At 46.9% G+C, this 11,439-nt stretch overlaps 3 protein-coding genes across 3 annotated transcripts; all 3 read left to right on the plus strand.

Annotated features, from left to right (window-relative positions):
• The first annotated feature begins 361 nt into the window (after window positions 1-361).
• LOC102705738 lies at window positions 362-2,705 on the plus strand. The gene has a single exon (XM_040525705.1). The coding sequence runs from the start codon at window positions 520-522 to the stop codon at window positions 2,509-2,511; it is 1,992 nt and encodes a 663-aa protein (XP_040381639.1). The 5' UTR covers window positions 362-519; the 3' UTR covers window positions 2,512-2,705.
• A 1,954-nt stretch (window positions 2,706-4,659) lies between these two features.
• Window positions 4,660-6,193, plus strand: LOC102705359 (1-Cys peroxiredoxin A). Its single transcript, XM_006657954.3, has 4 exons — window positions 4,660-4,884; window positions 5,026-5,174; window positions 5,295-5,438; window positions 5,733-6,193. The coding sequence occupies exons 1-4, from the start codon at window positions 4,761-4,763 to the stop codon at window positions 5,979-5,981; spliced, it is 666 nt and encodes a 221-aa protein (XP_006658017.1). The 5' UTR covers window positions 4,660-4,760; the 3' UTR covers window positions 5,982-6,193.
• A 2,371-nt stretch (window positions 6,194-8,564) lies between these two features.
• Window positions 8,565-9,752, plus strand: LOC102705644 (1-Cys peroxiredoxin B). The gene is made up of 3 exons (XM_006657955.2): window positions 8,565-8,740; window positions 8,842-8,990; window positions 9,116-9,752. The coding sequence occupies exons 1-3, from the start codon at window positions 8,623-8,625 to the stop codon at window positions 9,503-9,505; spliced, it is 657 nt and encodes a 218-aa protein (XP_006658018.1). The 5' UTR covers window positions 8,565-8,622; the 3' UTR covers window positions 9,506-9,752.
• Window positions 9,753-11,439: the final 1,687 nt, after the last annotated feature.

Raw genomic sequence — 11,439 nt, forward strand, 5'->3', positions numbered from 1 at the left:
GAAATCTCACGTTTAATCTGTTGTACGTATGTTATTTATTTGTACAAAATTTATCATATTTTCCCATAAGAACACGGCTTACGGGTACAACTACTACACAGATTCCGTTCGTCACGCGCCCGTTCACACCACTCCATCCTCTTCCTGTGGGCCCCACGTGTCAGTTGCGACGGCTGTTTGCATTTGCACGGCAGCAGGTCGAGTCGAGTGGAGTGACCCGGCAACCACTCCACAGGTCGAGTACGCCCTCCGAGCGGATAGCGTCCGGGCGGAGATAAATTGGATGATTTGATTTTTTTTTTCTAATCGTTTTTTTTTACACTCATGAGTATGACGTGGAAGATCATTATAATATTAAATAATCGCACCTTAATCTTACGGGTTAAAAGGTTAAAAAGTCGAATCCCCACGTAGGGGTGTGGAGCCCGCCTGACAGCGACAGCTCCAACCGCTAACCTACAAATACCCGCCACGCTTCGGACAAACAACACAAGCACACGTCTCACGCCTCTCGTCCCGATGGAGCCCACCGGCACGATCGTCTTCGCCACCGTCGGCGTCACCAGCTTCGGCTTCGACGTCTTCTCCTCCCCCGTGCCGCCGCCGCCGCTGCCGTCCACGGCGCCGGGCGCCGAGCGCCGCCACACGGACGGCGTGTCTGTCAACTTCAATGCCCAGTTCGTCGACGACGCCGCCGAGGAGGTGGCCTTCGTGTCCGAGCGAGGCGGCGCGGCCGGTCTGTTCGTGTGCCGCCCCGGGGACGAGCGGGCGGAGCCGCTGCCGGCGGTGGAGGGGAGCCTGTTCCACGACCGCCCCACGGTGAGGGGCGGCCGGATGTACTTCGTGTCGGCCCACGAGAGGCCGCCCGTGCCGTTCAGGAGCTGGGCGGCGGTGTATGTGACGGACCTGGCGAGGAAGGAGACGGCGAGGGTGAGTCCCCCGGGCGTGGTGGACATGAGCCCCGCCGTGTCCGCCTCCGGGGAGCTTGTGGCGGTTGCGTCGTATGGTCACCGGCCGTGGGCGTTCGACTTCCGCGTGCTGGAGACGGAGGTCGCCGTCTTCCGCGCCGCCGATCCGGCCGGGCGCGTCGTCGTCGCGGCGCGGGGTGGGTGGCCGGCGTGGCATGGGGAGGGCACGGTCTTCTTCCACCGCGTCGCCGAGGACGGTTGGTGGAGCGTGTTCCGGGTGGATATCTCGCCGGAGACCCTCGAGCCCACCGGCGCCGAGCGGCGGGTGACGCCGCCGGGGCTGCACTGTTTCACTCCAGCCGCGGTCGGCCGCGGCGGAGGCGGGCGGTGGATCGCCGTGGCGACGCGACGCAAGGGGCGCGCGCAGCGGCACGTCGAGCTGTTCGACCTCGAGACGGAGCAGTTCACCCCGCTCACCGAGCGCCTCAATCCGGAGCTCCACCACTACAACCCCTTCTTCTCCCCATCCGGCCACCGCGTCGGGTACCACCGCTTCCGCGGCGCCGGCGCGGCGGGCGACTCGGTGGTGCCCCACCTGCAGCCGGTGCGGAGCCCGGTGCGGTCGCTCCGGATGCTGCGGGTGAACGGCACGTTCCCGTCGTTCTCGCCGGACGCGGCGCACCTCGCCATGAACGGCGACTTCTTCAAGACGCCCGGCGTCTCGATCCTCCGATCCGACGGCCGCAAGCGGTGGGTCCTGACGAGGGAGCCCAACCTGTTCTACACGGCGTGGAGCCCCACCGAGAGCGGCGTCGTGTTCACCTCCATGGGCCCCATCTTCGAGACCCACAAGGCGACGGTCAGGATCGCGCGGCTCGAGTTCGACGCCGGCGAGCTCGCCCCCGACCGCGACGAGGTCGCCGCCACGCTGAAGGTGCTCACCCGCCCGGAGTCCGGCAACGACGCGTTCCCGGCGGTGTCGCCGTGCGGGAAATGGATCGTGTTCCGCTCCGGCCGCTCCGGGCACAAGAACCTCTACATCGTCGACGCGGCGCACGGCGAGGACGGCGCCGGAGAAGGAACGATCCGGCGGCTGACCGACGGCGAGTGGATCGACACGATGCCGAGCTGGTCGCCGGACGGGAGCCTCATCGCGTTCTCCTCGAACCGCCACGACCCGACGAACGCCGCCGTGTTCAGCATCTACCTGGTGCGGCCCGACGGCTCCGGCCTCCGCCGCGTCCACGTCGCCGGGCCGGCGGGGAGCCCGGAGGCGGAGAAGGAGCGGATCAACCACGTGTGCTTCAGCCCGGACTCGGAGTGGCTGCTGTTCACGGCCAACTTCGGCGGCGTCATGGCGGAGCCCATCTCGGCGCCGAACCAGTTCCAGCCGTACGGCGACCTGCACGCGTGCCGCCTCGACGGGTCCGGGCTGGTCAGGCTGACGTGCAACGCGTACGAGAACGGCACGCCGGCGTGGGGCCCGACGCCGGCGGCCGGGCTGCTGGGGTCGCTGGCGCTGGACGACCCGCCGCCCGCCGGCGCCGGGGACGAGTCGCTCGGCGAGTTCGACGAGCCACTGTGGCTCACCTGCGACGTGTGACACAGTGACAGTGAGAGTGACGACCATTTTAGTAGCTGCACTTCTTAATAATTACGGTGATTACGATCGGTTGTTGATAATAATAATGGTACGAGCCCCCATCCTGTGGGGCTACGGACCTAACCTTGTTAGGATTTTATGCATGTCATGAACATGGATGGATGAATAAATGGTGTTGGGACTTCTTTTTGTTCTGTTGCTTGATAAAAAGCGGATCCGTTTTTGTGTGGACTCCATTGGAGTGGTTCGTCTTCGGCTAGGAGTATTTTGCTGTCAGCCAATTTTACATGTCAAAAGTGCAAAAGGAAAGACTCTTTTTGCACTGTCCTTTTTCGGTTTACCCATCCCTCACTCTTTTCCCGGTTTAGGGCCTCCTCAGTTTTGGAGGATTTCCAAGTGAAAATTGAAGAAATTATACTTTTTTCTGATAAAACCACGAAAGAGGACAGGGAGCTCGTATTTTTATTTAAGAAGAAGACTTGATCTAGTTTATAGAAAATATGGGCATAAAATTATTACATATGTTCGTTTAATTGGGGAAGTTGGTAAAATACCCTACCCGGAGAACAAATGAAATCACGGCCTCGTTTTTCACTGCGTTTATGCTTGCAAGCCAATAATTAATTTTTTAGCCTTAAATTTATAGTTTATTTTGAGTTTTTCATTATACTTTATTTTTGAATCATTCACTTTAAATAGATAAAACACATATATAATTTTTTTATTCATAAATTATTTTTTCCCCAAATATGTTATTTGGCTTTTTTTAAAAAAATCCCAAAAAATAACCCTGCTAGAACTTGCGGTGGAACAACCAAAGCCCTACTCAAGTTGGCCTTCTTGCAAGAAAAATCATTAGTATATGATAAACTGAGCACCCCTCCGTTACATATTATAAGATTTTATGGGTTTGATGTATCAATATAAATATGTCTAAATTTTTTCCATAAGTTATATATATATATATAAACAAACACACCGTTTAATAATTCTGTAAATATGGAAACAAAAGAACAGGTTAGCCTCAACCATTACTTGCGAACGCGCTCCCTTCCTATGAACAAACAGCAGGCTGGAGCCGAGTGACACGGCAAAAGAAAAAACACCAATGAAAATCTTGCAAAATTGCAATTAACTTTTAAACTCTCGTGTTCCAAAAAGGCCGAATGGGTGGAAAAAATTTATCGATAAAAAAATATGAGCGCACCAGGTGGCGCTAGCAGGCGGAAGCCAGGACGGCCCATTGCCTTCAAATCCGGGGTAAACACGACTAACCCAAATGCCGTCCCGACATGCATGGGCCGCACATAGGCCACACTTGTCAGTCATCGACCAGCCGTAATTTTTCTCTCTCGCCTGGCGTGTGCGTGGTGAAGGTTCCAGATTAACATCTTTAAATATATAAAATATAATTTATAGAAAATACAATGTTTATATCATTAAGTGCAAATTCGATTTTCATAAGCTGTGAAAAATAACAAAAATAATTGTGAAGGTATGGTACTCGTTTCAGATTAACTTATTTTTTCATTTATAAAAATTAAATATGAACCTATACAATTGTATAATGATATAACATATATTAATATATCTTGCTTATTTTTATTTATCTATAATAACTATTTAAATATGACATGAAAAAAAGGGACGGGCGTTCACCTTTGGAAGAGTTACCCAGTTCGGGCACTCCCAACACAATGATTAGGATGATGTTTATAGCATTAAATAAGTTAGATGAAAGATGATGTGACAAGTGAATAAATGAGGAAAGAGAATGAAACCATTTCTTGTATGAGACATGGTTTCTACACAACATTCAAGATATCATATGAGATAAGTAGCATTAAATTTAAATGTTAAATAGTGGTGTTTGTATTAAAAGAGTAGTGTCTAGTACTAGTTTTTTTATAATAAGAAGTTTATATATATATATATATATATATGTATATATATATAATGTTATGGGTTGAGAATGCCCAACCGGATAGAGTCACGAAGGCAGCAGCAGCCAGTACCGCCAGCAGCTAGCTAGCTCGTCTGCCACGAGAAGAACTACGTGGCTCCCATGCAGCATCCCCTAGCGACACCTCTCTACACACGTAGCTTCACTGTCACATATACTGTCATGGCCTATATAATCGCCTCGTCCTCGCTTCCATCTCCTTCCATTGCTGGACACACACACGCTAACTAGTCTGCACTCTGCAGCAGCATCAGCAGCTTGTGTTGTTGGCACCACCGTCGTCACCATGCCTGGGCTAACCATCGGCGACACCATCCCCGACCTGGAGCTCGACTCCACCCACGGCAAGATCCGCATCCACGACTTCCTCGCCGGCCCCGCCGACTACGTCGTCATCTTCTCCCACCCCGGTACGTACGTATCTCGCTGATCAGAGATCTCTCTCCGGCGCGGCGGTCAATATATTGTCCGTCCGATAAATTCATTGTAAGAACTTGCTAGCTTGCGTGTTTTGTGGGTTGATGTGATGGATGATCATGGCGGCATGGCAGGTGACTTCACCCCGGTCTGCACGACGGAGCTGGCGGCGATGGCCGGCTACGCCAAGGAGTTCGAGAAGAGAGGGGTGAAGCTGCTCGGCATCTCCTGCGACGACGTGCAGTCGCACAAGGACTGGATCAAAGACATCGAGGCCTACAAGGTTAATGCTACCTAGTACAGTCATTAAATTTCATGGCCCGGTTAGTTAATTTGGTTGCGACTAATGCACTAATTAACCAAGTACTGTTTAATTGACTGATCGTGATCTTTATTTTATTAGCCTGGGAACCGCGTGACTTACCCGATCATGGCCGACCCGAACCGTGAAGCCATCAAGAAGCTCAACATGGTCGACCCGGACGAGAAGGATTCCAGCGGTCACCTCCCATCTCGCGCCCTCCACATCGTCGGGCCTGACAAGAAGGTATGTACTGTTATGGGGGTTGATTGATTGTCTTTTTCATGAAAAAAAAAATCAAACTGACGTATTTGTAAACGAAAATAATTTAGTGAATAAAATTTCTATATATGTGTCTTGACGATCTAAAAAGTTAAAAGGATGAAAAATAAGTGAAACCCCAAAATCTTTTGTTGAAAATTAAAATTTTTGCTTACCAGCATAACCTTAACGAAAAGATATATGTTTCTGCTCCACCATGATAGGTTTCTTGGATGAATCTGATCGACTCGATTGGCGTGTGTGTTGTTGATGGATCAGGTGAAGCTGAGCTTCCTGTACCCGGCGTGCGCCGGGCGGAACATGGAGGAGGTGCTGCGGGCGGTGGACGCGGTGCAGACGGCGGCGAAGCACGCGGTGGCGACGCCGGCGAACTGGAAGCCCGGGGAGTGCGTCGTCATCCCGCCGGGCGTCTCCGACGAGGAGGCGAGGAGCAAGTTCCCCCAGGGCTTCGACACCGCCGACCTGCCCTCCGGCAAGGGCTACCTCCGCTTCACCAAGGTCGACTAGCTAGCTAGGCCAAAGGAGCGCAGCTGCTGTGCTGCTAATGCGTCCGTCGCTCTGTGCTCCCTGTGTAGTTGAGTGTGTCGGTGATGTCACTGAAGTTTAGGACAGTACGTGCTGCGGTCTGAACCTTTCAGACTCTTGTCTGTATGGTACTCTCGTATGAATACAGTGTGTTGGTTGGCAGGTACTGCATAATACCAGTATGTTGTGTGCAAGTACATCAGTAACATGAGAGAACCTACTGTTTTGTTTAGTTTTCGTTTTGTTTGGTTCGTGTGTGAAATTAAGTACTGTCATTGTTGTTTCTCTTCTGCTTAACTCTCAATAGGTTGCAGAACACTGAAACTGGCAGTCATACGGCCCAGGTTTCGTCTGGCTCGTTTGGGCCCATGTGGTGCGTACAAGACATGCTGGATGTCCAGGCCCGGCTTCTCTTTGGACCGCTTTCGTTGCAAGGTGCGATGAGGATTTGACTTTGTCAAAACCTAACTCATAACAGTCGGAAGTTTCTTGAAAAATTTTGATTGCATGCATAAATCACCACACCAAGTGATTGGCGCACATAAACTGTAGTGTAAAAAAATCACCAAATGGGTTCACGGCCATTTAGTTCCTAAAATTTTTCTAAAAAACTAAGAGTATTAAACTTAAATAGAAATGAATTTTTTGTATCGCGGTTTTCAGTCTAGCCATAAAATTTGCTTTTGAAAACTTATAAAAACTAATTATTTTCAGTCGAGCCGTAAATTTTGCTTTTGAAAACTTGATTAAAACTAATTACCTGGTCTAAAAATCATTTGATGAATTTTTAAGTCTAACGAGTACATAATTAGCTATAAGGTGCTAATGACGGATTAATTAGGTTTGATGGGTGTTAATGATGGATTAATTAGATTTAAAAAGGTGCTAATGACGGATTAATTAGGTTTGATGGGTGTTAATGATGGATTAATTAGATTTAAAAAGATGCTGAACAGCTATAAAATTATGCTAACGACTGATGGATTAGCTATAAAATTATACTAACTACTGATGGATTAATTAGGTTTAAAAGATAGTTTTCGGCGAGCTATAAAATTTATTTCTTTATTTATGTTTATAAAGCCCTTCGGACCTCCATCAAACGTCTCACGGGCACCTGTCCAACAAATTTTCTCTCGTGGCACCTATCCAACAAATTTTTTGAGCTAAACAAGCCTGAATTAGGTTGGCACGTCCTCCGCGGATCCGCACGCTGTAGGCGCAAAGCAACGTCATCGATGATGAAATGAAGCAACTTGTTAATATTTTATACTCCCTCCATCCCTCAATTCAATGTTCTGTTGACTTTTTTACCTCTTCGTCGATGCCGTTGATTTTTTTATATATGTTTGACTATTTATTTTTTTAATATATAAAGCTATATATATGCATAAAAGTATACTTAACCATAAATAAAATGATATAAAAATAATTAATAATCATGTAAATTTTTTGAATAAGATGAACGGTCAAACGTGTATAAAAAAGTCAACGGCGTCGAACGTTTAGGATGAAGTTGTTTAGGATGGAGTTAGGATGGAGGTAGTAGTTGGGAGCCGTGGCGGTCAGCCTCTGTTAACCGTGATATACTCCGTACTACTGTAGGGAGGCACAAACATCACTGGAGAAATTGCTAGTGCAGTAGTGTACCCTAACTTAAAGCATGAAGTTGGGTCTAGCATCTAAATCAACACATCACTGGAGAAATTGTATTTTACTGTAAAAAAATATATAATTTTCTAAGTTTTACAGCAATAAATTTTGGTCATTGGATCAAAATATGGTTTATCTAGATTTCATGCAATATTATTGTGCAGTTATAGTACTAACTACATTTGATCTCAATCCCATGAAGTGTGTCAAACGAGAGAGCATGGAGAGCAGGTTTCACTTATCTTTCATGAATAGAAAAACTGCACTCCAGCGATATCACGATTATCGATGATTGTATAAATTTTAATTTAAAATTTTTGAATAATTTGACGTAGTTTTCGTATGATAGGAAGCGATTATTGGCGTAGTTTTGGTGAAAACTATAATCACTATATTTGCGTCAATAACCACAACGGTTTTGCGATATCGGTTATTGCGATTTTTGTGTGAAAACACGTGATAGGTTACTGTTATCAGTTATCGCTATGTATGTCATCGCGATATATCTCCATCTTTTTTCTTGATTTTTTTCCGTGTTTTTATTTCAAAATAATTAAACTCTGGTGATATTACCAAATCAAATCGTGATTTATCATTATCGTGGTACGGGGGTATGGCCGACTATTACAGGCGATAATCACGATATTGCAAACATGATCAAGAGTACTCGCTGTACAAATTTCTGGAAATTGTTATTCTGAGGGATGGAGGGAGTAAGGTGTGAAAGCAGGTGATGAACGAGCAGAGTAGGCAGATTCGAATTCTTGTCACGCAAAATCTCCCTCCCTTATCCTACAAACTCCCGTCCCGCGCCTAGATGCATCCATTTTATAATCCTCCACTGGCCTCGCTCGCCACCACGCCTATAAATTCTGCGACTCATCACTGCATCTGCATTCATTCCATCGCGGTTTAATTAGTTAAAGTTTAAGCCACCAACAACCTTCGAGCTAATCCTCCTCGATCGATCATGCCTGGCCTCACCCTCGGCGACGTCGTCCCCGACCTCGAGCTCCACACCACCCATGGCAACATCCGCCTCCACGACTTCGTCGGCGACGCCTACGCCATCATCTTCTCCCACCCCGGTAGGTGTACATGCTGCTATACTGCTATACTGCTATACTGCTATATAGTATTAGAGACGTTTGATTGATTCGTTCGTGTACGTGCGTGCGTGCGCATTCAGCTGACTTCACGCCGGTGTGCACGACGGAGCTGTCGGAGATGGCGAGCTACGCCGGCGAGTTCGAGAGGCGCGGCGTCAAGCTGCTCGGCTTCTCCTGCGACGACGTCGAGTCGCACAAGGAGTGGATCAAGGACATCGAGGCGTACAAGGTTCGTCGTGTTCATCGCGTTTCTTGATTCCGTTTTAATTTGCAGATAATCTCTCGATTATTCCATGGCAGAAAAGCTGCTGGTTAATTTGCTCAGTTTTGTGGCTTGAATTGAACAATGGTTAGCCTGGTCGCCGCGTCGGCTTCCCGATCGTCGCCGACCCGGACAGGGCGGCCATCAGGCAGCTGAACATGATCGACGCCGACGAGAAGGACGGCGGCGAGCTGCCGAACCGCGCCCTGCACATCGTCGGGCCCGACAAGAAGGTGAAGCTGAGCTTCCTGTTCCCGGCGAGCACGGGGCGGAACATGGCCGAGGTGCTGCGGGCCACGGACGCGCTGCTGACGGCGGCGAGGCACGGGGTGGCGACGCCGGTGAACTGGACGCCCGGCGAGCGCGTCGTCATCCCGCCTGGCGTCTCCGACGAGGAGGCGCGGGCGAGGTTCCCGCGCGGGTTCGACACCGCCGAGCTGCCGTCCAACAAGTGCTACCTCCGCTTCACCCAGGTGGACTGAGGGACGTGGGGTCATCCGGACCGTCGATTTTCGCTGGGAATAAACCAACGCACGCTCTGGATCGCTCCACGTGTTGCCGTGTACTGTGCTAGTGTCTTGTTTATGTGTGCAGTGTACAAGTTGTCCGGTGTTTTGGTTCGTTGATACGCTGTAATGTTTTACCCCTCAGCCCTGTAAGAATATGTGGAAGCTTGAATTTAAAAAACTTAAGTTTGGAGTTTGTTACCAAGGTTTTTAATCTCAGTATTTTTCAACATTTGATTTTAACAAGATAATATATATATATAAGTTTTATTTATAAATGGTTCTTTATTATTGATGATAATCATAAACGACATAATAAGTATATCACTAGTCATCGTAGTAGTAGTAGTAAGTTACTACCTCCGTTTTATAATGTAATATGTTTGATTTTTCTGGTTGCAACGTTTGACCATTCGTCTTATTCAAAAATTTAGTACAAATATATTTTGATAATAAAGTAAGTCACAGACAAAATAAATGATATTTTTATAATTTTTTAAATAAGACAAATAATCAAACATCGTAAAAAAAATCAAACATGTTACATTATGAAACATAGGGAGTATTTGTTATTTGCAATGAGACATTTTTTTTTAATGATCAATTTATAGGTCCGTTGGACATCCACCTAACCAAATTAATAGGTTGAGTGGGAAACAAAAGCTATTTATTTATTTTGTTTTTTCTTATGCAAATGATCGACTGTGTGTGTTTGATTTTTTCCATTTTCCTCCTGTGGAGTAGCGTTTTTTTTCCTTATTTCTCCGTGTGCAAGTGCGATACATGCAAGAAAAGAAGTAGTAGAAGAGAAGAGATAGGCAGCTGAAAGCCCAGCAAGAGCTGGACTGTGTCCACTCAACGAAAAAATGGGCCGCACAGAGGCCCAATTACCCTTCCGGCCCATCTAAATATGGGTTGCACAGAAATCGGGCTCTTGTTCCGGCCCAGGTAGGCAGCCACCGTCTTTTGTTTGATCCAAAGCCATCTAAATTGTGATGGGTGGGTAGCCGGATGTGCTCCAATATTGTAAGATAATTGTGATGGCATGTAAATATTAGTATATTTTTAAACTTAAAAATGGTTTAATTTAGGATAAAACTAAAAAAAGGACTTGTAGTATGAAACGTAGAGAGTAGAATTAGTAATTCTAATCATTTTGAACAGCTTGATTGATTGCTAGGTTACGAGTCAACCAACCGGCAGAACATGGGAGCACGGTTTGGAGTACAAGAGTTGACATTTTCGGTGGTCAACTGCTAATAGCTCCGGCTGTTAATTGAATATGTTTACTGGTGTCGGTGATAACACCGGCAATGGATGTTTGGATGTTGGTTAGTCTAGATTCGATCGGAGTATTTATTTAGCTGGACTGATAAGTGTTTCTGAAGATCTCTGGTCGATATTGTCTGCTTCTTGCACGTTTGACTTGATGGTGTTCAGTCGTGGCTTTAGTTGTTGGGAAGCAGCTGACCCGGATGATAATTCACTCCTTATATTTTAGCAGCTGCTGTCTAGTTAACCATGTTTTGTTATGAGCTTTGGATTGAGTGATGATACGTACATGTGGTTGCTTGATTCGGTGCTTGGTTACTCCGTTTCAAAATATAAATATTTTTACGATTTAAATCTTGTTTTACTTTTTTTTTCTTTTTAAGCATATGCTCAAAAACAAAAAAAAAGATTTTAAAATTAAAGTTTAGAGTTGTTTTTAGATTTTTTTTCATTGTAATTTATTTTCTAGCCTTTGATTTCAAATATCTAAGAACAAATGTGTGAATGGTTTACCCATAATTATTTTGTAATCAATAATAAGTCATTTTGTTTATGCTTAAAATACGCTAAATTATGAACCGTCAAATTAACTCTGTTGCAGAAAACGGAGTCAGCACAAAGATGTCAGCTATTCGTGT

The sequence above is a fragment of the Oryza brachyantha genome, chromosome 7 (genome assembly GCF_000231095.2).
Source record: "Oryza brachyantha chromosome 7, ObraRS2, whole genome shotgun sequence".
NCBI lineage: Eukaryota > Viridiplantae > Streptophyta > Magnoliopsida > Poales > Poaceae > Oryza > Oryza brachyantha.